At 41.2% G+C, this 26,310-nt stretch overlaps 2 protein-coding genes, 1 long non-coding RNA gene and 1 other non-coding gene across 7 annotated transcripts in view; 2 read left to right on the forward strand and 2 right to left on the reverse strand.

The window, feature by feature from the left end:
• The window catches only part of col14a1a (collagen, type XIV, alpha 1a), a 140,582-nt gene extending 138,727 nt beyond the window's left edge, over positions 1-1,855 (reverse strand). For both annotated transcript variants that reach the window (XM_058084545.1, XM_058084546.1), the window contains exon 1: positions 399-1,855. The gene's annotated coding sequence lies outside the window, so the exon portion shown is untranslated. The remainder of the gene's footprint in view (positions 1-398) is intronic.
• Positions 930-23,497, forward strand: LOC131137055 (uncharacterized). 3 transcript variants are annotated; one of them, XR_009131839.1, is made up of 6 exons: positions 930-1,053; positions 2,321-2,431; positions 5,921-6,040; positions 10,028-10,278; positions 11,899-12,066; positions 22,947-23,497. It is a non-coding gene; the product is annotated as an uncharacterized LOC131137055 (long non-coding RNA). The 3 variants fall into 3 exon arrangements; XR_009131838.1 differs by having other exon boundaries at positions 10,028-12,066; XR_009131840.1 differs by lacking the exon at positions 10,028-10,278.
• On the reverse strand, positions 2,002-25,384 carry deptor (DEP domain containing MTOR-interacting protein). The gene is made up of 10 exons (XM_058084570.1): positions 24,972-25,384; positions 24,811-24,900; positions 18,261-18,439; positions 17,868-17,991; positions 11,921-12,099; positions 10,046-10,228; positions 8,807-8,944; positions 6,244-6,314; positions 5,907-6,011; positions 2,002-2,559 (listed from the first exon to the last, which is right to left on the reverse strand). The coding sequence occupies exons 1-10, from the start codon at positions 24,983-24,985 to the stop codon at positions 2,437-2,439; spliced, it is 1,206 nt and encodes a 401-aa protein (XP_057940553.1). The 5' UTR covers positions 24,986-25,384; the 3' UTR covers positions 2,002-2,436.
• Positions 25,385-25,734: 350 nt separating this feature from the next.
• On the forward strand, positions 25,735-25,807 carry trnar-acg (transfer RNA arginine (anticodon ACG)). The gene has a single exon. It is a non-coding gene; the product is annotated as a tRNA-Arg (tRNA).
• The last annotated feature ends 503 nt before the right edge of the window (positions 25,808-26,310 follow it).

Here is a 26,310-nt window from a genome sequence, read left to right on the forward strand (position 1 = left end):
ACACTCTGACATCCTCCCACATTGCAAAAATATGAATACCAGGTTATTGGAGACTCTAAATTCAATGGTTCTTTGTATGTGCCCTGCGATAGGCTGGGATAGGCTCCAGCATACCCATGACCCCAGTTGCATAAGAGGTACAGAAAGCGGATGTATGGATGGTTTGTTTAGTTAGAAGGTAGTTTAAAAAGTAAGAAGTCAAAACATTACAACAGAACCTCCAAAACGGTCACATTTTCCAAATTATGGTGACAAAATGACATCTGTTGACTTTTTAAAAATCGGAAGTTCCATTGTAATTATATTGAGGCACCTTCCAAAAAAGCATTAGTACGTATAATCAGCAGTCATACACCAAACATTAGCATTAGCTTCATATAAAACAATGCATACTACACCTTTGAAGGACGTCCTTTGTTTTGTTTGATTTTGGAGTCTTGTAGGAGTTACGAAAGCTTTATAGATTCACACGAAGCATGCACGTTTGTCACTTGATATAACTTTAGCTCACATTTGGACTCCGGATGAATGTTCTAATTGAATGCTAATGCTAATTGAATTCAGCATCGGGACTCCGCCCAGCGCCTGTTGCCATGTACACAGACCAGACACTTCATTAGGAACACCTGATCTGTAATCCGTAAAATAGTCAAACTATTAGTAATACAGTGTTCCCTCGCAATTTTGCATATTTTTAACAACGTATAAGAGGATCTAGGTGCTCTGTTGTATGTGTGTTGTTATATTTACTACTGCTACCAGTAGAGGGTGTATATGTCCGGGCATGTCTCTGTATGTGTCGACACCCTCAACAGTCCTGATTGGCTAAGGGAGAACCCGCTCATTATGTTCTGCATTCTGATTGGCTGTTGCCCATTGTCAGTCAAGCTCCTTCACGTGCCACTGCTATGTTTCTCTTTGCTAGCGATCTTAGCTAGGACGCCATTATGGAATAATACTGTAAATAAATTTTCAGTTCTTGGGGTACCACAAGGAGTAAAACACTACACCAGGAGCTATATGTTTTAACAACGATACTAAAACGTTAGAGCTGTGAGTCATTTTTTATGTCGAAATTTGAACCTTGATAGTGTTTAAACGAGTGTGCCTGTTTGAGTGTATAAAAGTGTATAAAGTTTAAAAGTCAGGGGTTTTACTGTGTTTGAACATATACTGTATGTATAGTAATTGCAAAAAAACATAAGGTTGGCTATTTAGCAGATTTCACTTGTTGCAGGTTATTTTGGGAACCTATCCGCAATAAACGAGGGAATACTGCATGGATGGCCCTTATTAGATGTGAAGGTGTTCCTAATGTTATGTCCAGTGTGCACTCTTTCAATGTTGCTATGGCTACAGTACACAGGACAACATAACACTTAATACTTATACAATACTATTAGGATATATAGTATGTATTGGCTTATTAAATGAGTCGCGTTGAAGGAAGTGATGTTTGCTAAATGTAAATGCATGAGTTGTATTTTTACTGCCATTATACTCCATAATGAAGTATTAATTATGTATTCAGCTCCTAACCGAAAGCATTTAATGTGCTTTTGAGGAAAACCAAGCGGAATAGTTCAAGTGCTTCTATGTGACTGAAAATACATTCAGTGGTGCCTTTGACCCTGCTTATGCCATGATGATGAGCATTGTGCTAAAAAGGTTAAATAGGAATGTTGGGTTGTAAATATTTACGACTCTAATTGTGGGAGTTTCTTTATATGTTCATGCTTTTTAGATCATTGTTTAAATAAAAGTTAATCTGGATATTCATTGTTAACATTTTGGCTAGAATTGTCACATTTTATATCAGTATTACTTTTAAAATGTAAAAACCCAGATAGTTTTTTGTTTGTTTTTTCAAAACAATTTCTCAGCAAAAAAAATTATATTTAAAAAAAAATATTAAGTTTAGTTGTTACAAATGTCACCGCTGTTATAAACCTTGAAACCATGAGTAAAGCATAACCTGTTTGATGAAACTTAGCCATATAGTTATTAGTATTTTCCTTTATAATATAAAATACATTGCCAGTCAATGTAGGTCCGTGTGTTTGTGCGTCTTCCTGTCCTGGCGGGGGCAGCACTGAGCTGTCCAAAGCTGCCATTTTTTTAAATTGTAAAGTAAGTGGGGTAAAGGTCACAGAAGGTGTTAGGTAGAATGAAATCTCTTTTCTTAGCTGAACATACATGTTCATGTCCATTTTGTGTTACGGACATTTGCATTGTCCTTGGATTGAGCTGAATCTTAAATCGCTGCTTTTTCTGCATGTGCTTCTAAGAAACAGTGAACGTTTCCCACATTTCCTCCTAGGTGCTGTCTCTCAGTAGTCCACAACAGGACAAGAGTCGTTGCGGTCATCCTCTTTCGTCATCTGGCTGCTGCTTTTGCAACACCAAACCTTCAAGTTCCCTTCTCCAGCGGGTTTGTCATATCTCCTCCATGACTTCCATCACGATTGTCCTGGGTCCTGTTAGGATCAGGTTGCTCACTGTTCTGTAGTCCTGAGAGAGGACGTTTAGTCCATTCACCGACACCACAAATTGACAAACCTACGGAAAGAGAGGATAGATGATGCTTACTTAATGTGACAAGCGCTGCAAATTATAGCAGGATAAACACAAAGCATCTGGCATGTCCTCCTACATGCTGTGTGAATGTGTGCGTATATAGCATCTCAGTTGGATGAGCCAATCCATCCAAATATCCATAGTATGGATAATGGGGATGGTATGGTACTGTACCGTTTGATCAGCCCTGCATGGAACAATCCATTGTATGGTCCGGCGGTTTTTCAATACATTTTGCAGTGTGTGTGTTTAAGTATGACAAAGCTGGCGAAAGGACCGCCCAATTTCCCACACTGTACATATTACAAGTGAGTGACAGTTTGCTTAAAACCAGAAGAAAAGGCTAGGCATTCTGCCACAGTGCGTCCCTTTTGTTTCTAAATATGGAAGAATTCCATTTTTCAAGGGATGGTTGGCAAAACTAATTGTGTATCTCCTGGTGGCTAGCCCCCCTGCCTGTTCAAACCATAACGCCTCTGCAGTATCTTATAGGAAACGGTACAACAACAAGTTTCCTTTGACAGGTTAGACCCGTGGGCTGCACGGCGGACAAGTGGTTAGACCTCAGACCTCACAGCTAGGAGACCGGAGTTCAATCCCACCCTCGGCTATCTCTGTGTGGAGTTTGCATGTTCTCCCCCATGCATGCGTGGGTTTTCTCCGGGTACTCCGGTTTCCTCCCACATTCCAAAAACATGCTAGGTTAATTGGTGACTCCAAATTGTCCATAGGTATGAATGTGAGTGTGAATGGTTGTTTGTCTATATGTGCCCTGTGATTGGCTGGCCACCAGTCCAGGGTGACTGACTGTATTGTTTTAAATAATGGCCCATAGTTCCGAAATTGATACCCATTTACATAAAATTTTATGTAATTATTGTTGTAGTTGTACATCGAAATGCTTACCACAAAAAGAGATTTCCCCTACCTATTATAGATTAAAATTAATTATTTTGTGTCGTGATTAATTTTAAGTTAACTGTGATTAATCGCGATTAACTATTTTACTCAATTCACAGCCTTGAGAAATAAAAAAAATTAAATAAAATAATGTATATATATATATTTGTCTGTATGTGCCCTGTGATTGGCTCCAGCACCCCCCGCGACCCTCGTGAGGCGAAGAGGTAGAAAATGAATGAATGAATGAGTTTAGACCCGTCATATAGCAAGAATACATCTAAATGCTTCTGTCAAAGACATGGTACGATAAGAAAATGGCGTATAACGGTAGAAATTGCATTTTCTGACGCAGAGTTGATGACATGTATACTGTATTAACATTACCGCTTCACGTTTAGCGCTACCATGATACAGTGACGGCGGCGAAAACTGACGAAAAGAGATACAATGAGCATGGCTAACGGTGGAGGAGAAGCGGAGACTATAGACGAAGAAATGGTTGGTAAACATGGAGGTACCGCTGTAATATGGAAGTATGGAAGTGGGTTGGTTTCGATTTTATTGTCATTTTCCTGCTAAAGTGCTCAACATAATTGACTGTACATTTTTGGCAAACCAAAAAGAATTCTATTCACTTATAATTCCACTACATGTCATCATCATCTATCACCCGAGAAGCAAGAAAAACCTCCAAAACATCTCAGCATAGCCTCAGCATGTGTCCATTATTCACTCGCCACATTTTCTGTCTCTTTCCTGTGCCAGACACTTTTTTTTTAACCCCCTCCCTGCCGACTGGAGCTCAGCCAAGACTAACAAGCCCACAGCCTCAGAATGAGGGAGTAAGGAAGAAGAAGTAGAAGGAAAGTGGGGGTGTTCAGAGAGCTTCAGAGAACAGACCAGAAATGAAATGAGATAAGGTGGCAATCTCTTCTTGGCCTGAAGAAATTTGGACAGGTTTCCGCGATGAGTTGACAGGTTTTTATTGTTGTTGTTCACATCGTCCTCGCCCTTTTTGCTTGTTATGACATATCCTTAAACCTTAGGAATCATATTAAACTTTTACAAAGTGATGATAGTTTTGTATAAAGGGATGTGAGGCGCTTCTGCAAAACATCTTTAACTAGAGTGCTCCACCAATTTGGAAAGATTGCGGTCTTCATATTAACACAAAAAGGCAAATTGCACTTTGATTTTCATGGTTTTATGCTGTTTTGTGGTTGAATGCAGCCTATTGTTAGTTGTAAAAGCAAATGTTATTATATAGCGTATTTTTGGCCGAAATTAAAGGAGACCTATTATGCTTTTTTCCACTTTCTGATCTATAAATATTGTTAAAATGTTATATTGTCGTGTTAAACGATGCCAAAGTTTCGGATAATGATGTTTGCGCATTTGGACGTGAGCCTTGAAAGAAGTTTGGGATGGTTCTGAATGCTTGGTTTCAGAGAGTTTTTTCTAACATCAGCTCACTGTGACATCACAGCAGACGTCCTTATATGGACGTGCCGAGCTACAAGCTGTACAAGCAGAGTAGGATCAATCACAGTGAAGTGGGTGTGCCCGGAGGCGGGCCGTGGGTGGAATAAATTGGAAATCCAAGTGTTTTGGAAATCCAAGGAATAGGTGCAGATTGTGGAAGATCTAGAAAGCTTTCTGTGCGGGTTATTATGTGTCGCTGTATAATAATTACTATGGTTATAATAGCATTATAATAGCATTATAATAGCATTTCTTCCATCCCAGTGGCATGGAATAAATGACACTGTACTTAACAAAAAGAGGCACAATAGAGTCATGCTGTATTTAGGTGACACAGTGAGTCTAAGTCCAGGTAAGCTAATCTCACCAAGACACAGTTGTACACTTTATCAGTGCTTGTGACCTATAACACACACTTCCACTGTCATTAAATATGACGGTTAACACAGCAACCAAAGCAGAAGTCATTATTTCTACTTGCCACTTCCTCTTATCTCTACAAAAATGTATATTTAGTTACAGTTTGCTTCCAGATCGAGAAAATCAACAGGATCGTATCATAGAATCATGATGAGTTAGTCCATTTTTAACTCCCCAATAACATATTTTGAATGAGCGACAGTTGTAAGTAATTATTACTACCGCAAAAAATGACTTTAGGTTATCACTATGTGTGTTTTATATTGCTCTGCTGCCTACACAATGAGCTGCTATACTGCATTCCCAGCATTCCTTGCTGCTGCTCTGCTTATACAACTTCACGCCAGCTGTGGCACCACGGGCAAAACGACCTACATATCCTCCTGTACCGCTTTTATCGCTTTTTTTATTGTCTAACAACTGGTATTTATCACATCAATGGACCTAACTTTGCATGTTCCTCCTTGTTCTTTGCAGATATATATCGCCGCGTGCGTGTTTATTGTCACCTGACCGGTCCTTACCTTCATGCCCGCAGCTGCTGCAGGTCCCCCGGGGTCCACGGCCTGGATGTGACAGGGTTTGCTACCTCGAACGACGAATCCCCATCCCACAGCATCGCCTACAATCTGCGGAAAGGCCATCAAACGTTGCCATGGTAGCATCACAGCACGCACACGCCACAACACACTCCTGTATTGACAACGACTGCATGTTTCTGACTCGTGACTTGTGTTTGCAACAGTCTATTTACGATTGCCCTAAAGGGTCTCATGTGTATTCACAAGGGTGTGTGACTGTGTTATACAACTTCCTCCTCGTGAGCATACAGTGTGTGTGTGTGTGTGTGTGTTGTCATACAGTGAAGGTCTTCTTCAGGAAAGGTCCTCCTGGGGTCTGGAGCTCCTCTGGACTCACATGTCTCTTCAGAACTGCCCAAAAACATAATTAATGATTATAATTAATACAATAACAATTAATGGCTATCACACACACACACTGTGGGTCATTACTTAAAAGTGTATGTCACAACTTCCCCAAACAGTCACAGTAACTTGACACATGCTAACTCGCAAACTAGAGAGCTAGCGACCTAAACGGTAGCCTCCTATTTCCTTTAAACTTCAAAAGCCAAAAACTTACCACTTCCACACGGATAGGGAGGATAACTATTAACAGTTATTTAACCTTTAACATGAACATTAATCAAACGTAATAATTTTTTCTGGGTACATGATACCATACAGCATCCATATCAAACTTGCGCGGGCCGCACTAACATTAAACTTTCATATCAAGGCGGGGGGCCTCAAACTAGTGTCCTGCGGGCCACATTTGGCCCGCGGACCGCGTGTTTGAGACCCCTGGGTTATATGGGGGAAAAAAAACAGGCCGGGTAGACTCGACCGGTGTCCCGATACTTTTGTCCAATGTGACTACAAGCGCTTACACTATTGTCAGAGGGGTTTTTTTGTTAGATTTTTATATATCTTAAATAGCAGTGTCCCGATCTAATATCTGCAAAAATAAATATTAAAATATTTGGGCCTCCATCTAAAATTTCCGATATTGGCGCTCCGATACAGGCAGCCCGTTTTGTACTTGGCACCGGCATTTCTATTAAATATGCAGAATCCAAGAAAAAGACGTTGCAGCTGAGTGCAAAACTTGTCATGCACAAGTTTCTTGTGATGGCACAGTATAATACCAGCCATCTTATCGCACATTTGAAGACGCAAACATCAGTCAAAAGAGTCAATCCCTTTCGATTCCACGCTCGGCCATCTCTGTGTGGAGTAGTTTGCATGTTCTCCCCGTGCATGCGTGGGTTTTCCCCGGGTACTCCGGTTTCCTCCCACATTCCAAAAACATGCTAGGTTAATTGGCGACTCCAAATTGTCCATAGGTATGAATGCGAGTGTGAATGGTTGTTTGTCTATATGTCCCCTGTGATTGGTCCTAAACCAGTTTTCTGTGCTCTAACATGGAAAATATTCCATGTATAAATAAGAACTTCATGCGAATTCACTTATCATGGTCGGGTCTGTAACCGATTCATCGAGATAAACATTCCTCATGATTCATTGTTAAAAATACTGTTTTACGTCTTATTAACATCACTTGTTAACTTACTTTTACACTTGTTTGACAGTTAGGGATACTAAAGTGTTGTCTGTATGGTTAGTAATGGAATGTTTGACCCTGGAACAGACCATTACAATTTATATTATTTTGGACGGGTGTGTTGTTGTTTCTGATCCAAATCAATTTCACATGCCACTACTTTCATATGTTCAGTGCGGTGAGTCTGTACCATCAGTTTCATAGCAATTTTTTTTCCCTTCATATTTCAACCAAACAACTCTTTCCTTACGTAAACATGGATGCATAAACTGGATGCACAACTCTTGGGTTTTAGTGGTTTCCTGGCACGGCAACAACGGCAAACGTGGGAGTGAAAAACATGCTCGTGCTTGCGTGCAGCGTTTATGGAACCAAAGTTCGTTATGAATGTGAAAAAAACATGGGAGTAGACACCTTAATAAATACGTTTAAATACGTCATGTTATTTACTGTACTGTGTAGACAGGTATCATTGAGCTCTTCTATTGGACCTTAAGGCGTACCTAATGATATGGCCAGCTCTACCATGTGGGCTTGTTCCATATTATGCTATAATTGCTTCAATGCGTGTGTGTGGGAGGGGGGGATGGGGGGGGGGGGGTCTTTTCCTGTCCATTGTTTCTGTGTATATAGTAGATGGGAAGGTTTATGACTACAAAGGGAAGACCATCAAGGACACTTGAAAACAAAAACACACACAGTAAAAAAAAAATGTCCTGCTCATCTCCACATGATTCCTATTACATAATTTTAACTTTTTTATATACACTTTAGTGTGATTGGTCACATTAGGCTGCTTCAAGCTGTCTGCGTCCAATCAGGGGAGGACATATATGATGTAGACCAGGGGTGGGCAAATATTTTGACTCGTGGGCCGCATTGAGTTTACAAAATTGTCCGGGGGGCCAGAACATATATTTAACTCACACACACACACACACACACACTTTTTATGCTTATAATTTATTAATTATTTGTCTAATTTTATCTGTAAAAGTGTTACACTATCAGCTGTATGTTCTCATGTCCCTTTTCTCATGAGACCACATCAAACTATGTCATTTAATTATACAGTTTTTTTTTTTTTTTTTACTAAATAAGACATCCGACATGCAAGTCATGTTGCCAGTTTATATACAGTTTAAATACTTAGAAAACAACTGGCGGGCCGGATTCAAGCCATTGGTGGGCCGCATGTGGCCCCCGGGCCATAGTTTGCCCACCCCTGATGTAGACGGTCGTTACTGTTTGGTATAGCAGACGCAGCATGTTAATGTGCACGAGTGCATCTTGTGCTCACCAGACTTAGGGTTGCAGAGCACCGGTGGGCTGCTGCTGAGTGTCGGACTGCTGCTGTAGTAGCCGCTGCTGCCGCAGCTGCTGCTCATGCTGCTGCGGCGAACCCCGACCACCATCTTTATCTCTTTAGTTGGACTCACTGTGGATGTCAGATGTGGAGAGAGGTTTAGTTGACAAAAAAAATAAGTAAAAGGCAAAAAAGGCATTATGGTAATGGTAATGGTTTTATTTCATTTGAACATGCATCAGATTACAATTGAATGCATCACATAATCAGTTCACAGTTCCACATGTCCAAAAGGAGTAGGAAGAAGCAAAGCTTATTAAATCCTACCCCTACATCTGGTACTTTTACAATCAGTAACTGTTACATTTGTTCACTTCCTGCTTTCCATAATACAGTTTAAGTATTTTTTTTTTAATAATGTACCTCGTACCGAAGTACGAGGTGATATGACCATACAATAACATAATGTGTACCATAATAAGTGTCAATATAGTGATATACGTATATAGCACATCATGACTGGTTCAAGACTCTTCATCCTTGTATTTAGCAAACATCAACTGCTTGTATTGTTTCTTGAATTGGCTCATCGTTGTGCATTGTTTGAGTTCCTTACTCAATCCATTCCATAGTTTGATTCCACATACTGAAATGCTATGGCTTTTTAACGTAGTCCTAGCATATAAGTGTTTCAAATGTAGTTCTTCCCTGAGATCATATTTCTCCTCTCTCGTAAAGAAGTATTGGATGACATTTTTAGCTAATTGGTTATTTTTAGCCTTATGCATTATTTTAGCTGTTTGAAGATGAACTATATCAGCAAGTTGAAGTATTTGTGATTTTAGCGGTAGAAAATGAATGATTGAATGAATAATGTACATTCGACGTGTGCATTTTTACCTTTTACCTCAATGTGGTTAAAGTAGTGTACTTCCCAAACGCTGTATTCTCACTCGATGTGCTCTAAACACCCGCCCACTCAAGTTCTCTGATTGGCTGAAGACGCAATTTTACTAAAACCTGAGCCAATCCTCATTGCTTATGTGGTTATCTCACCCCCTCCCTTGTCACTCTGCAACACTCTCACACTTCAGTTATGAAGTGGGTGATATATTTTTAGGCAGCTTCAGTAACGTGCAGTAACGGCGTTATACTGACAGTGAGAGTAATTAGTTAGATTACCCGTTACTGAAATAAGTAACTTTGTCTTTGCAGTTGCGTGTACAGGACTACCTGAGAGAAAGCTGGTGTTTCCTCCATCCGAGTTCTGTTTACGGAGACAGAAGGGGCTGTCGTGACTCTCGGGAATACCGCGGCCCCGTTCGTGGAGAAGCTCCATCAAGCGCCTCCTCCTCCGAAAGTTCATCCTGAACTGGAAGAGGAGGGGCCCGTCCACAAAGTGATGCTTATTGGTGACTGGTAAAAGAAAGCCAAGGCACATTTTTTTTACCAAAGAGGATTAGAAGGTAAATGGATGTTAACTCAAGTCAGATGATTTGTGACTAAAGACGTAATTACCCAGGCCTCAGAAACATGAAACGGTCCTCATAAAACCACAAACTCTGTGGGAATTCTTGTCTTATTCATCCAGAAGAACATCAGGAGGTCAGAGATGTGTGTTTTAGCTCGTTTCAACTGTTTTTGATGGGGTTCAGGTCAGTGCTCTCATGTTATGACACAAACAGAATGCCTTTATTAGCCTTGCTTTGTGCAATGGCGACACAAACAGGCATTCCTAAAATGTTCCCACAAAGTAGAAGGATACATAGGCAATTTAATTTGGCGGGTTTTTTTCCCGGTTTTTACCATATTGATCCAAGTACGAGGTAGGAACAAACGCTGGCCGAGGTTCTGTATCCAATGTTGTGTCTGGCTTAAATGTTCTTAATTGAGTTGTGGTCTCCTATAGAGCAGCTACACACAATAACCACCACAGAAAGCTTTCTACATCTTCCAGAATCTGCACCTATTCCAGCTACATTTAATTGGAATTATGCTTCCTGCCAAAAACGGTCTGTTTTCATTTATTCCACCCACGGCCCACACCTCCGGGCTTCCTAACTATGAACTATATAAGGAAGTCCGCCACTCTGTGACATCACAAAGGAACGGTTTTACCACGCCTTTTGAAAACGAGAGATTTAAGCTATCACAAACTTCTTTCATGTCTCACTTCCAAATGCGCAAATCTTATTATCTGAAATTTTGGCATCGTTTAACACGAGAATTCTAACTACATTTATATGTCAGAAAAATGGAAAAAGCATAACAATAATAATGTGTATTTGATACGGGGCTGCACGGCGGTCAAGTGGTTAGCGCGCAGACCATCGACCATCTCTGTGTGGACTTTGCATGTTCTCCCCGTGCATGCGTGGGTTTTCTCCAGGTACTCCGGTTTCCTCCCACATTCCAAAAACATGCTAGGTTAATTGACGACTCCAAATTGTCCATAGGTATGAATGTGGCCTCTCGCCCGAGGACAGCTGGGATAGGCTCCAGCACCCCCGCGACCCTCGTGAGGATAAGCGGTATAAAAAGAATGAATGTATTTTATACAGTTAAAGGGAGTTCATACATTTCATACACTCCATTTCTATGAACAAATGCGAAGTTTAAATATCCAGACATGACAGTGGAACACAGAGGACTACTGTGAGGCTGTTACCATAGACTTAGTGACAGCACAAACAGCACTGCAATGTGTGTGTGTGTGTGTGTGTGTGTGTGTGTATTAGAACACACCACATTCCAAGGCCTTGGAGATGCTTGTTGGCTCTATTACAGTTCATGAGAGACGGGATGCACGGAGAGGAAAATAAAAGAGTTCTTTGTCTGCAGAACACGCTGCAGACGGACAATACGGTCCAGCAATGTTAGAGCTATGATGTACAGCATTGTAACTATACACTGTCCAAGCTGTGGAAAATCAAATATAAACAATATGACCACCCTAATTGTATCATGAGTGAGTGTGAATCACTGACATCCTTGTCAAATTCAATTTTGAGTCAATTTGAGTCATGTGGACCGGAAGCTGACCAAGTCAGCAGAGACACTGAACAGCCTCATTTTATTATGTTTAGGTCCTGATGCATCCCTCCTCACCATGCTGGATGATCCCATGCTCAAGGAGGCGTCGTCCCAGCTGCTCCGTCTCCTCCCTGGTCGCCATCTCGCCCTCTTGGATGAGCCAGTCAATGAACTCGGAGGCCACCAGCGTCCGCTCGAAGGTCCCGCCCTCCTCCTCCCTGGTCTGTAATAAGCTGTTTTCTGTGTTCATCAACCTGGACAGCATTGAGGGAACTATAAGTCTTTTTTTTCCACGGTCTAGCTCAGGGGTGGGCAAACTACGGCCCGGGGGCCACATCCGGCCCGCCAAGTGTTTGAATACGGCCCGCCCAATCTTTCAAAAGTATTTAATTTAAACTCAACATACAACCTGGCATCATGGCCTGAGCCAACCTTTTGATGGTTGTATCAATTTCGTTGTTTGACATGGTCTGTTGTTTACAAAGTGCTCCTGAAAAAAGAGACACAAGCACATAATAATAATAAAAATTAAAATAATAATTATTATATTATTATTATAACTATTATGATTATTATATTTATTATATTAATGCTAATTATTATATTAATTATATATAATAATATTGTTATGTTTGCATATTTTACATAATAATAATAATATAATAATTATTATTTTAATTTTATTTTAATTATTATATTTTATTATTTTTAAAATATTTAAATATAAATATAAAATATTAAATAATAATAGCAGATTGCATGACAATTTTACAGATACAATAATACCAGGTGGACTGTTACGTGTAAAATATATAGTCTGCCCCCCCCCCGGAAATGTTGTTATGTCAATGCGGCCCGCGAGTCAAAAAGTTTGCCCACCCCTGGTCTAGCTTGTCCTGTCCAGGTTCTTATATATCAGAATACATACAGTATATGCCTTTAAGTTAAAGTTATTATTTGGAAACAGCTAATGGCCATAATAATTCATTGAGTTGAGCTTATGACGCAGTTAGGCACAAATAATCATTTTGAATACTCTTATGCCTTGTTGAGTAGAGACTGTAAGTAATGTGCAACTATTTATACAGTATGGATTGACAAAAGACGGCAGTGTTGTTAAATTCGGACACTAATTATGTTTAGCTTGTAGATTGTAGCTGCTGTGTCAGCCACTGACGATACAAATACACACAAATTATTTCATTCACAACATTTGCATGTTTTGGTGTTAAAATCGAGGTTTTTCTTGTGAATTTACCTCCATCTTAAATACTGGTAAATACAACTTATAGTCTATAAAACACGTCACTACTGAAGGCCTTATGTACGTAACTAATACAATACAATATTTGCATTAACACACCAAGACACGGATAAGTAGTCAGTGTTTTTGTAAGTGTTGGAATTATGGACGCATGAATGCTATAAATGCCAGAAATGGGAAATGTTACAGACCAGCAGCTCAGACACATTCCAGGCGATATAATCGGAATAACTGGAAGTACTGAGAATTTAAAATATTTTTCCTCTAAGCTTTTAAATCTTCTAAGCTGCTGATCAATATAACACAACCTATTCCAGACATGTTCAATAAATATTATTGCATAAAAAGGATGATAATATAGAAATATTACAGCAAAGACCAATCTTTTGGAAGGGTTGGAGTTCAGACCCACCAGCAAAAGAGTGAGATGACCATAAATATGTACATTTCTGACACATGGCTCACTCCATGATGTCAAAAAAATCCTGATTATGTTCTCGTTTGATTTCAGATCAGCATTTGCACTAAATCTACAGTGCATTCAGTGAACTAAGTGCAAAATCTCACCACATGACAAAAAATATCATCAGTGAAGCATAAAGAAACAATGTAAGGTTACATTTATATATATATTTTTGGTATATTTTACCAGTGTTTATTACGTTTGTGTATTCTGTGGAAAAAAACTACTATTTTGGGGAGAAAAAATTTATATTAATGTTTTTGGCATTGTTAAATTCACCGCCCCGATATTATTTCACAACGTATCACTTTTGCATCGTCTTTCTTGAATGTGTATTGAAACCGTCGGAAGTGTTCGTGTAACAGTTTGTTATTGCATGACATCACACTTAGAGCTATTTCTCCTTGTAGCTATAAAAGGTAACTAGGTGCAGTTCTACACAACTGCAAGTGGGTCAGTGAAAGTGTCTTTCCTGGAATGGCCAATAAATGTGATGTACAGTAGGATTGACCCCCCGCCCCTCCCACCCATGACACACAAACCAACAACTGACAAGTACGCCTAACTGCTGTCGCTGTGTCTCCCCTACATTAAAAAAAAAAAAAAACGCACTCGTCAGTCGAGTCCCGCACTAACTCGGTGAAACAATGAGCCACGCAGCCAGACTGTGCTCTCATAGGGGTGACCCACCTTTGAACCCGGGACATGTCCCAACATGTCAGTCAGCTGCAACAAAGCTAAGCGCAAACCTACTGTATCTTTACAGACTGTTTAACGGCCATTGATCACATGCTAAAACGTCACACGTGTGAATTAGAGACACTTGGGAACAATTGATTTAAGTATCGGTCAAATTAAGAAAACGGAAAGATGAAATTGAATGAAAAAAGTGATAATAATAATAAAATGAATACAGATTATTAGCATGCTAACCATGATATTACATCACAAGACGCAATTATAAAAGACCAGGGTTCCCGTCCCGTCAACCATATCACATTAGGATGTTACTAAGTGATATTTACGAGGGGAAAAAAACCCAGGTCGGGCCGAGACAATTCAGCACAGGACGTGTTGCCATGGTAACCCGCGCCAATTGGGGACACCGACGGAGCACCCTCTTTGGGTTCTGAACGGGACAAGGACTATTTCTGTTGGCGGAGGTGGAGATTTCAGTTAAGTTAGTTTAGTTGTGTGCACAATTTTTTGTGATTGGCACCAAAATAAATGTTGACATGAAGAAAAAAAAAAACAAAATGATTAGACAGTACTGGGTCACATCAGATAGTACTTTATCTAGGTCATTATGTACACTGGCAGATAATGTAGGCTTGTTCTATATGAACTGAAACCAAGTGTGTAGAAAGTTCCGGAAAAAAAACTATATGGAGCGTCCATCCTCTCAGAGAGAGGGGGGGTTCTGTTTAATCCCAGTGTTAGATTTCAGAAAAGGGTTCAGACCTTATGCAAAGTCTTGTTGAAATGTCTTATTGAGATGGATTACAGCATGAAGTGGAAGAGCCTCTCTGCCCCAATACCGTGGGTCCAAATTGCGGGTGCAGCGTCCCATTAAAGCGGACTGTGTGTACAGTGTCATCTAGTTTGGCTTAAGTCAACAGCACATGTTAGCTCAAGCACAGTGGTTTCAGTAAGAGCACCTCCAGAGTTACGTAAGACATACAGTGCATAGACTGCATGGGTAACAAAGCAAATAGCAGTGACCTGAATATACACTATGCATTATTAAGTCTGTAGATAACGCAGGGGACTATTTGCATGTGCACCACAAAAAAAATTATGAAAACTATTTTTTTACATATTATACTATCTTTACGGGCTGCACGGCGGTCGAGTGGTTAGTGCGCAGGCCGCAAAACTAGGAGAACCGAGTTAAATTCCACCCTGGGCCATCTCTGTTTGGAGTTTGCATGTTCTCCCCGTACATGCGTGGGTTTTCTTCCGGGTACTCCCACATTCCAGAAACATGCTAGGTTAATTAGCGACCTCATTATCTGAAACTTTGGCATCGTTTAACACGAGAATACTACATTCTAACTACATTTATAGGTCAAAAAAGTGGAAAAAGCATAACAATAATAATGTGTATTTGATACAGAGCTGCACGGCGGACAAGTGGTTAGCGCGCAGACCTCACAGCTAAGAGACCCGTGTTCAATTCCACCCTCAGACATATCTGTGTGGAGTTTGCATGTTCTCCCCGTGCATGCGTGGGTTTTCTCCGGGTACTGCGGTTTCCTCCCACATTCCAAAAACATGCTAGGTTAATTAGCGACTCCAAATTGTCCATAGGTATGAATGTGAGTGTGAATGGTTGTTTGTCTATATGTGCCCTGTGATGTGGCTGGCGACCAGTCCAGGGTGTACCCCGCCTATCACCCGAAGACAGCTGGGATAGGCTCCAGCACCCCTGCGACCATCGTGAGTAGAAATTGAATGAATGAATGAATGTCTTTTAATGGAAGAGATGCAGGCTGAGTTCTTATAAAACAGACTTCTGCCAACTTATGGTTGTTTATTCGGCTTAAAACATGCTCTCTTCTATAGTGGAGTTACATCATCACCTATTTGTGCCTTCAGCACAAAAAAAACATAAAAGTCTTCACTGAGTCAGTGGTCGGGTTAAAAAAAAAACGTCTAAATATGTCTTTGGTATAGCAAATGAGTTAAGATCCAACAGCACAAAACGTAAACGCTTGCAATTTTTTTTTGTCTTCAAATTTTGATCATGAGTGTAGCAACTCGGCGCTTACGCTAGCGCAGTGGGCCTCAAAACACATTATTTTACCAAATAATGTAAACCATTCACACTAAATGGAGGAGTGCTTCATGTCCTCATTGTGGGGGGAAAAACCGCAATGACGGCTTTGTCACAATGAAGCAGAAATCGAATCAGACGGCTCGCAGTTAAACAAATACGGCACTATCAACTCTGAAAAAGGAAAAGTAGATGCTGAAAATTTGACTTATAACAGCAATGGAATACAAAATATGCATATAAGACGATGCATATATACATATAAGACGACAATACCTGCTGTTATTGACACCATAACGCAATGGCTGATCTCTCACACTATGCTGGCAAATATGGCGTCCTGTACAACGATAATAATAATAATAATAATAATACATCAAGGTAGTGCTGCCAACGATGTGATGCAGTGCAGTTCCACGGTTTGTTCCATTGTTTACCCTGCTGCGCTTCATTTGGTTATACTCCTGTATCACATCGACTACACTGAGTATAAAAAAAAAAGGAGGGAGACGCGTAAAGTCCGAACAAAGTTTGTGCGTCTGTTACATAAAGCCGATGATTTGAGAGCGGAGACAACAGATGTCTGTACTCTTATGCAACTAATGTGTGTGTACATCTGTTTGTGTGTTGTCTGGAAACGGATGAAAACCAGGACTTGTGTGAGTGTGTAGGTGGGTCCCTGTTTATTTTTTATTAGTTTTTATATCTTATTAAGACATGTCTCATATAAGGATTATACATGATGGGTGTAATTCCCCTGCAGTTTTCCTTTAAGAGAGGGATATAAATATGCACAAATGCAATCTGCATGCAATCTGCTATTATTATTTATTATTTTATATTTATATTTAAATATTTTTAAAATAATAAAATATTATAATAATTAAAAAAAATTAAAATAATAATTATTATATTATTATTATGTAAAATATGCAAATATAACAATATTATTATATATAATTAATATAATAATTAGCATTAATATAATAAATATAATAATCATAATAGTTATAATAATAATATAATAATTATTATTTTAATTTTTATTATTATTATGTGCTTGTGTCTCTTTTTTCAGGAGCACTTTGTAAACAACAGACCATGTCAAACAACGAAATTGATACAACCATCAAAGGGTTGGCTCAGGCCATGATGCCAGGTTGTATGTTGAGTTTAAATTAAATACTTTTGAAAGATTGGGCGGGCCGTATTCAAACACTTGGCGGGCCGGATGTGGCCCCTGGGCCGTAGTTTGCCCACCCCTGCACTATGGGCTCAGAGCTGAGGACAAACAAAAGCAGTTCTATTAGTGGTGTTCTAGCCACCCTAATTGGACAAATATTCTTAATTGAACTTCCAATAGCCCCTAATTTTCAGCTTAATACAACCAAATTTAATGTTTTCTGGTGCGTTAGATTGCGAACACGGCCATCAAGTCTGATTTTCCCCAGAGAAACAACAGGAAACTGAATGCAACACAGCGTACCACAGTGTGTGTGTGTGTGTTTTAGCCACTTACTTCTCATAGATCCTCTGCCCCCTCATGAACACTTTAGCTTCATTGTCCAGCGGGAAGGTGCCGTCGTCTTTCCGGAAGCGGTAAAACAACTTCATGTCTTTGAATTCCCGATGCTCGTCACACACTGGCAACACATCACAAACGTTTATCAACATGTAAACATTCACAGTTTGAACATTGAACTATAGTTTCTCGTTCTAGTGTTTTGAAATGGAAATCTACATGCCCGAACCGGCACTCTTAGAGGAGTACGTATATTGGAGCCAAATTGGCTATGAAGCAATAAGACCTATTTGCAGGGGCAGGGATCGTTTCCCAGAAAATGTCAAGAAAGAACGTATGAGAAGACAACCGTGGTAGAGAAAGCAGCACTCATGGCTGAAACAACCTCACCGTGATGGATGATGCTCTGGTCGAGAAGCTTCTGCATGATCTTGATGGCTGTTTCTCTCTCCGAAGCCTCCTTGTGCTCAATCAGCCAATCGATGAGCTCTTTGGCCACAAAGCAGTTTGGGTACGTTCGCAAGTGATGGCGCCGATCCTTAATGACCTTCCCTTCATGGAGCCGCAACCTGGAAGAGAACATTATTAAGTATATGTATTTGTTTCTAGCGCTTATTATTAGGGTCGCGGGGGTGCTGGAGCCTATCCAAACTGGCGAGGTACACCCTGGACTGGTGGTCAGCCAATCACAGAGCACATATAGACAAACAACCATTCACTCTCACATTCATACCTATGGACAATTTGGAGTCGCTAATTAACCTAGCATGTTTTTGGAATGTGGGAATCGAACTCGGGTCTCCTAGCTGTGTGGCCTGTGCGCTAACCCCTCAACCGCCGTGCAGATCTGTTTCTAGACATATTTCCGGCCACTTCATCACTCATATCGATATTGGTTTATTAAAAATTATTAGGTATTCTAACATGGCTGATTGTTTACATACTAGCTAATACAACAGCAACGGAACTTCCTGCTCCGTTTTGAAATACAGTCGACCCTTCACACATTGTTCCTTCACTTTATCCAGGTTTTGGAAAAAAAATATTCATTAATGCTTCATGGTAGTTTTTTTTTAAATTCATATTTAAGTAAACTGTACGACTTCAGCTAGCTAGACTTGACTGTACGTATTTACAGTAGCTACATGTTAGCAGTGTGACTACCATGAGTTGCGGCCGACAGCAACTCCTTTGTGAATGCTCACTGAGATTGATGAAAAATAGCCAATGCAGGAAGTACGCTGTCAATGTTATGTCTTATTTCTGTCGAGTTATTTTTTTGTAGGACCCAATGATTTGAAAAGGATTACTTTAGCGAGGAGGGTAACACTAATGGAATTGCGGACAGAATAAAATTGATAAAAATTGAATTTACTATTAAATGCGGAACCTCTCGGAAATGCTGAAGAAGTATTTCCACGGCGGGAAACACCAGGGAACAAAGTGTGAATGGAAGCTAGCATGGTTAGCTTTAGCAGAGCATGCTAGTGAGGCTGTGTGTTTGCAAACTATGCTAATTTAATGATTATGTCAAGCCATTTCCATTAGCAATTGATGTTTAATGAAGCGCTAACAGCAAATTGTATACTTCCCCTATGACAATACATCAAAACGCTACTAAAACTGAAGAAATGGACACAATGTTTGCTTGACGTTGACGTCTCAAGGATGCAAACAACACGGTGACATTTGTCAACAACATTTGCTCTCTCGGTTCTTATTTCACCTTGTCATTGTGACCTCCTCCTGAACCGTGAGAAAGCTGACAACACGGTCTTTGCGAGCATCGTGCCTGATTACTGCCAGCTACTTTCCCTCCATGCTGTGTATCTGGCTAGCATCACGCAGGATTAGTGAGCGCAGTCCAAAGTCTGCCCAGAGCGACCCACACACACACACACACTCGTCTGCCAAGAGTCCAGATGAGCAAACAAAGTACACCCAAAAGACTTCCACCCACAGTGGCATCATCTTTTTACAGTGTAATTCCCCGCTAACTCATCTGAACAGAGTTGCGTTCAAGTTCCGCAGACCTCACTTCTACCGCTTTCGCTTTCACGATGTCCAACTCGAGTCTAAGCTTTATAGATTCTGACACGACACGTCGTGTTTACGCCAGCGGTTTACCTAAGTGTTCCCACGCCCAAGTGGGCCCCACCCAAAGTAGGGAAACCAACGTCCATTTTGTGTTGCTGAGTAACAAATGGGCCTCCTGAGGACGCCCCATTACATACTACGTCTATAACGAGGTAGATGACTCGTTCCAAGCTTTGCTACTCATGTCGTAACTGAAACCTAGCAGCACAAATATTAACAAATAATATCCCTCTATTCTTGCACATATACAAACATATTGCATCATATACGTTCTATAACCACATACTCTCCCTAACGACTTGTTGATAAATTACAAGAATTTACATTTTGCATTACAAAAGGTGAAGACTAAACTCTTTAAAAGCTAAATTCTTAGCAAAAATGTGGATTGTTGAGCTGCATAAGCAAGTTTTCTTGCAGCACGCCATAGCTGCTGAGGTTGGACGCTATAGAAAAGTCATTTGAAACTTCTTCAAACATCCTGAAGGTTACAGAACCAAAACAAAAAAAATATCAGCCGGAGGATCGGATTGGTCCAAATTGTCCATAGGTATGAATGTGAGTGTGAATGGTTGTTTGTCTATATGTGCCCTGTGATTGGCTGGCCACCAGTCTCGTCCGAAGACAGCTGGGATAGGCTCCAGCATACCTGTGACGCTCATGAGGATAAGCGGTATAGAAAATGGATTGGATACTGGGCCCAAATGAAGGTTGTTACTGGTGCCGAGTGCAGTCCAGCAAAAAAAAAGTCTTCAAAAATAGAGCTTCAGGTTGTGCAGGGGCGTCAAACGGCAGAAAGTTATGCTTCTAACTAGCCCACGCTTATCCTCACAACAGTCGCGGAGGGTGCTGGAGCCTATCCCAGCTGTCTTCAAGCGAGAGGCAGGGTACACCCTGGACTGGTGGCCAGCCAATCACAGGGCACATATAGACAAACAACCATTCACACTCACATTCATACCTATGGACAATTTGGAGTCGCCAATTAACCTAGCATGTTTTTTTTTTGGAATGTGGGAGGAAACCGGAGTACCCGGAGAAAACCCACGCATGCACAGGGAGAACATGCAAACCCCACAAAGAGATGGCCGATGGTGGAATCGAACTCGGGTCTCCTAGCTGTGTGTCCTGCGCGCTAACCACTCGTCTACATTTATTATTATTGTTGTTTTTGCACCGACAACCACCAACATAATGACAATAATGTCATCTCTTACACGGATCTTTTCCCATCAGGAAAACACGGATTTTTTCCCATTAGGTTGGCGTGTCACACCAATGCAAGTATATGATAAGATATTGTAGAAGTCAATGTACTCTTATCAGCCCGTCATTCATGAGCATGACTGGTGATAATGTGGACAAATAAAGGTGTGTATTGAGTCAATATGAACACCAAGCTGTGGAGCAGTGATGCGGTTTAACATAAAACGTTGAAACGTGAAAGTCCTGCCTTCATTGGGTTTGTCGGTATTGGTCTAAGACTGAGAGAGAAAGCCGTGGCAGGGAGTGGAGGTCAAACAAGGGAGCGTGTCAATCATTAAAGTATGTACGCTTTAAGCTCTCAAGCTTAGGAGGAAGGAGGAAGTGGAAGAACGTGGAGGAGTGTAGCGTGTAGAAGGTTTACCCATAGTGGGGAAATTTTAACACACAGTTCAGTTCCAAATTTTATTTAGAAATATATTTATAAATATTAATAAAGGCAGCACGGCAGTCGAATGGTTACTGTGCAGACCTCACAGCTAGGAGACCAGGGTTCAATTCCACCCTCGGCCATCTCTGTGTGGAGTTTGCATGTTCTCCTCGTGCATGCGTGGGTTTTCTCCGGGTACTCCGGTTTCCTCCCACATTCCAAAAACATGCTAGGTTAATTAGCGACTCCAAATTGTCCATAGGTATGAATGTGAGTGTGAATGGTTGTTTGTCTATATGTGCCCTGTGATTGGCTGGCCACCAGTCCAGGGTGTACCCCGCCTCTCGCCCGAAGACAGTTGGGATAGGCTCTAGCACCCTCCGCGACCCTCGTGAGGAAAAGCAGTAGAAAATGAATGAATGAAAATATTAATAAAATACTATTTTATTTTATTTTAAATTTTAAAAAAGTGTGTTATATTTGTAAATACATTCTCATTTTCATGTAAAACAACTACTTTTTGTGTTGTTTATGTTGTGGTATTGTATAGATATTCGAGCTGTCACTGCTTGAAATGTGTCTTTTCACAAAAAGGTGTTTTTCTCCCTTTTTTTTTTAGTCGGAAACTAATATTTTCCTGAAACTTCCCTATGTTCCACTACTGATTACTAAAGAATGGAAAAAGGTAGAAAGATACTTTTTATTCTGATGAAAGACAGGAGTCTAATCTTTCTTTCGGTAGATTCCATGTTCATATAGCCATAGAACACAATAATCTGTGTAATAATCAAAAATAATCTAGACAAACAACCATTCACACTCACATTCATACCATACAAATGGACAATTTGGAGTCGCCAATTAACCTAGCATGTTTTTAGAATGTGGGAGGAAACCGGAGTACCCGAAGAAAACCCACGCATGCACAGGGAGACTCTACACAGAGATGGCCGAGGGCGGAATCGAACTCGGGTCTCTTAGCTGTGAGGCCTGCGTGCTAACTACTCGACCACCATGCAGCCTACATTATGTCCATTCATCTTGTTTTTTATTCCATCCATTAACACAGAAATCATAGGACATAAGGAATAGAAAAATCAGACACAAAACAATGAACCGCAGCTCTCCAGTGCCAGCTGCCACTCATGCAGCCCACCGCCACCACCATCATGTTTGACTCTAGAAAAGACCCAATCACTTTGCTACTCATTATTTCAACAATAATGGCTCAATAATAATCACATTCTCCTCCTTCAAAACCCACCACTTCAGGCGTGCGTGTTGTTAAGTGCTACGCAAGTGTGAAATATAATCACAATGCTAACAAATCGTTTTGTTTTTTTTAGGTCACAAGCTGGACTTCTTCCACGCTGAGAAGAGCTGCAGGATTCTTTGGATCTCCACCAGCCAGCAAGTCAACCTGCCTTTCACCGTCCTCGGTCACGTAGCCAGCTGGCGGCCCCCGCATCCAGCTGTGCCAGTCAGGGACACTGACACACACACTATAGCATTCACGGACACGCTAGCTAGCGCTCAGTGACAACACACTGAAAACTTTGTGCTGACGCAAGCTATTCCTCTCCTGTAGTGTTGAATGGTGGAGGTGTCACAGCTAATGCCGCAAACTGAGGAAACAATTCCGTTTGCAGGGGAAAGGGCGGGTGAAATCCCCAGGCATTTGTACCACTGATGTGACCGCCACCGTGGTGGTGGGGGGCCTCGCTTGACACACAGCGGGGTCAAAGGGTACGTCAACAACATTGTCGTGCAGGGCATTTACACCTGGCAGCACTCATGCAGCCCGGGATCACAACGCTACCACCGCCATGATTGACTGTCGACAGTATATAGTTTTCTTGCCACTGACTTGCAGGTTATTTTGACAAGAACAAAGTATTGCTATGATTATAATGAACCGTAGCTTCCCCGTGTCAGCAGCACTCATGCAGCCCGGGACCACAACGCTACCACCACAATGATTGACGCAACAGGACATAGTTTTTTCGACACTGACTTGCAAGTTATTTTGACAAAAATAAAGTATCACAATGATTACAATGAACCGCAGCTTCCCCGTGTCGGCAGCATTCATGCAGCCTGGGAACGCAACGCTACCACCACCATGATTGACTCGATGGGACATAGCTTCCTTGACACTGATTTGCCAGCTATTTTTGACATGAACAAAGTATGGCAATGATTATAATGAACCGCAGCTTCCCCGTGTCAGCAGCACTCATGCAGCCCAGGACCACAACGCTACCACCACAATGATTGACGCAACAGGACATAGTTTTTTCGCCACTGACTTGCCAGTTATTTTGACAAGAACAAAGTATCGCAATGATTATAATGAACTGGAGTTTCCCTGTGTCGGCAGCACTCTTGCAGCCCGGGAACACATTACCATTACCATGATTGACTCGACAGAACATAGTTTCCTCGCTACTGACTTGCCAGTTATTTTGACATGAACAAAGTATGGCAATGATTATAATGAACCGCAGCTTCCCCGTGTCGGCAGCACTCATGCAGCCCGGGACCACAACGTTACCACCACAATGATTGACGCAACAGGACATAATTTTCTCGCCACTGACTTGCAAGTTATTTTGACGAAAACAAAGTATCACAATGATTATAATGAACTGCAGCTTCCCTGTGTCAGCAGCACTCATGCCGCCCAGGAACACAACGCTACCACCACCATGATTGACTCGACAGGACATAGTTTTCTCGCCACTGACTTGCCGGTCATTTTGACAAGAACAAAGTATCGCAATGATTATAATGAACCGCAGCTTCCCCGTGTCAGTATCACTCATGCAGCCCGGGAACACAACGTTACCACCGCCATGATTGACTGTCGACAGGACATAGTTTTCTCGCCACTGTCTTGCCGGTTATTTTGACATGAACAAAGTATCGCAATGATTATAGTGAACCGCAGCTTCCCCATGTCGGCAGCACTCATGCAGCCCATGACGCTATCACCACTTTGCTTGACTGTAGACAAGGCACAGTTATTGTGGTACTCTACCATATCATTCAAAACCAATTATTAGGCGTAAATCAACATGTTCAAAATATGACTTGTGATTCAGACACCACATTCATCTTCAGGTCACGAGGTCAGTGTAAATGCTTCATGGCTCAAAATCATGTGAGAGGCGGCGGATCATGTGAGCTCATGTCCGAGGAACGACCTACCTGAGCTGCTCCCCGGTGACGAGCACCTCGGCCAGCCGCTCCAGCTCCGCAGCCTTCATCTGCATGCTGTTGCCGATGCCGTCCATCTCTCTGTCAACACAGCAAGACACGAGTTGTTGTTAGTAGCGATGCGATGCGATGTCAACGTTCATTTTCCTCACCTTTCAAAAACCATGAAGAACGAGATGAGTCGAGCCTCCTTATTGACAGTGAAGCGGCTCCATCAGCTGCAGACTTTTTTTTTCCGCGAAGATGTTTGCACACGCTAATTCATAGCGCCTTGCACGTCGTCCCGCACGCCTCCTGCATTACGTGACCCTTCCTCTCCATCGATTATGCTTTAAATGCAGCTTCGATTAGATCCTGGTGTTGTTCGGTTGGATTTGTCCCGCATAAACACCACAGAAGGACCGCACAATGCACATTTTCCTCCATACAACAGTCTCCCGCATGGGGAGGTTCTATGTGACGTCATTGGGGGCGTTAGCTGAGGGGTGGAGCATAACGGATGCGCTCCCTTCACGCTTCTTTTTTTTCTCTCGAAAAAAACATATACAATAGAATATACAGTACAGTATATTTCTAGAACAACCCCTCAAACAAAAATATGTATTTACGCTTGAGAATGTGTAATTTATTTTTAAGACCATCCGTGACTGTTCTATAAGTTACACCTTTGTAATGATATTCAACTTTAGATAGGAAGGCATTGAATGCAGCTCAACTATCATGGTCACAGTTCGAAACGTGATTGGCCAAGTTTCTGGTGACGTAACACTAACGAGGAAAATTACTTTTTGTTTGTGGACTTGCTAAATGATTAGAAAAGAAACACGCTTTTTGGGGGCATTTTTCTTGTTTTGGTATCAAAGGAGACGTATAGGGTCAGGATATTACACACTGTTACTACCTTAGCCCTTCAACGGGCCAGTGGCGCAATGGATAACGCGTCTGACTACGGATCAGAAGATTCCAGGTTCGACTCCTGGCTGGCTCGAACTTTTTTTGTCTTATCTATAACGTGAATGCGGTATAAGCGTTATGAGTTGCTACCAAGAATCTGTCGCACTTTCGTTACTTAACGAGACTTTCTTCTTACCAATTGATAAACCTGTCCAAAAACTAAGCATACGCTGCCCCCTGCTGGTCATCCTGCGTCACAGTCACGAAAAGTTCATACAGTACAGTATTTATTTAAAATTGATAATATGAACGACACCATACTTATGTAGAAACACCAAATAAAACAACATTAATGTTGCTGGGTTATTTTGTTAACGATTACAAATCATTCTCTTGTGTGTTGTGCTAATAAAAACGGAGAGTTTTTATATAAATGCTGTTGCAGCGAGTCAGATACAAGAAAGCAACATCCTGCTAGACATTAGCTAGCTAGTTGCCTGCGTTATTGCGCATGCGTTGACCTACGTTGGCCCTGGAAGGTGAATACTCACATAATTGTGCCCACAGTCAATGTAGTAAATATTGTAATGCATTATA

This window comes from Doryrhamphus excisus, chromosome 10 (genome assembly GCF_030265055.1).
Source record: "Doryrhamphus excisus isolate RoL2022-K1 chromosome 10, RoL_Dexc_1.0, whole genome shotgun sequence".
NCBI classification, from domain to species: domain Eukaryota; kingdom Metazoa; phylum Chordata; class Actinopteri; order Syngnathiformes; family Syngnathidae; genus Doryrhamphus; species Doryrhamphus excisus.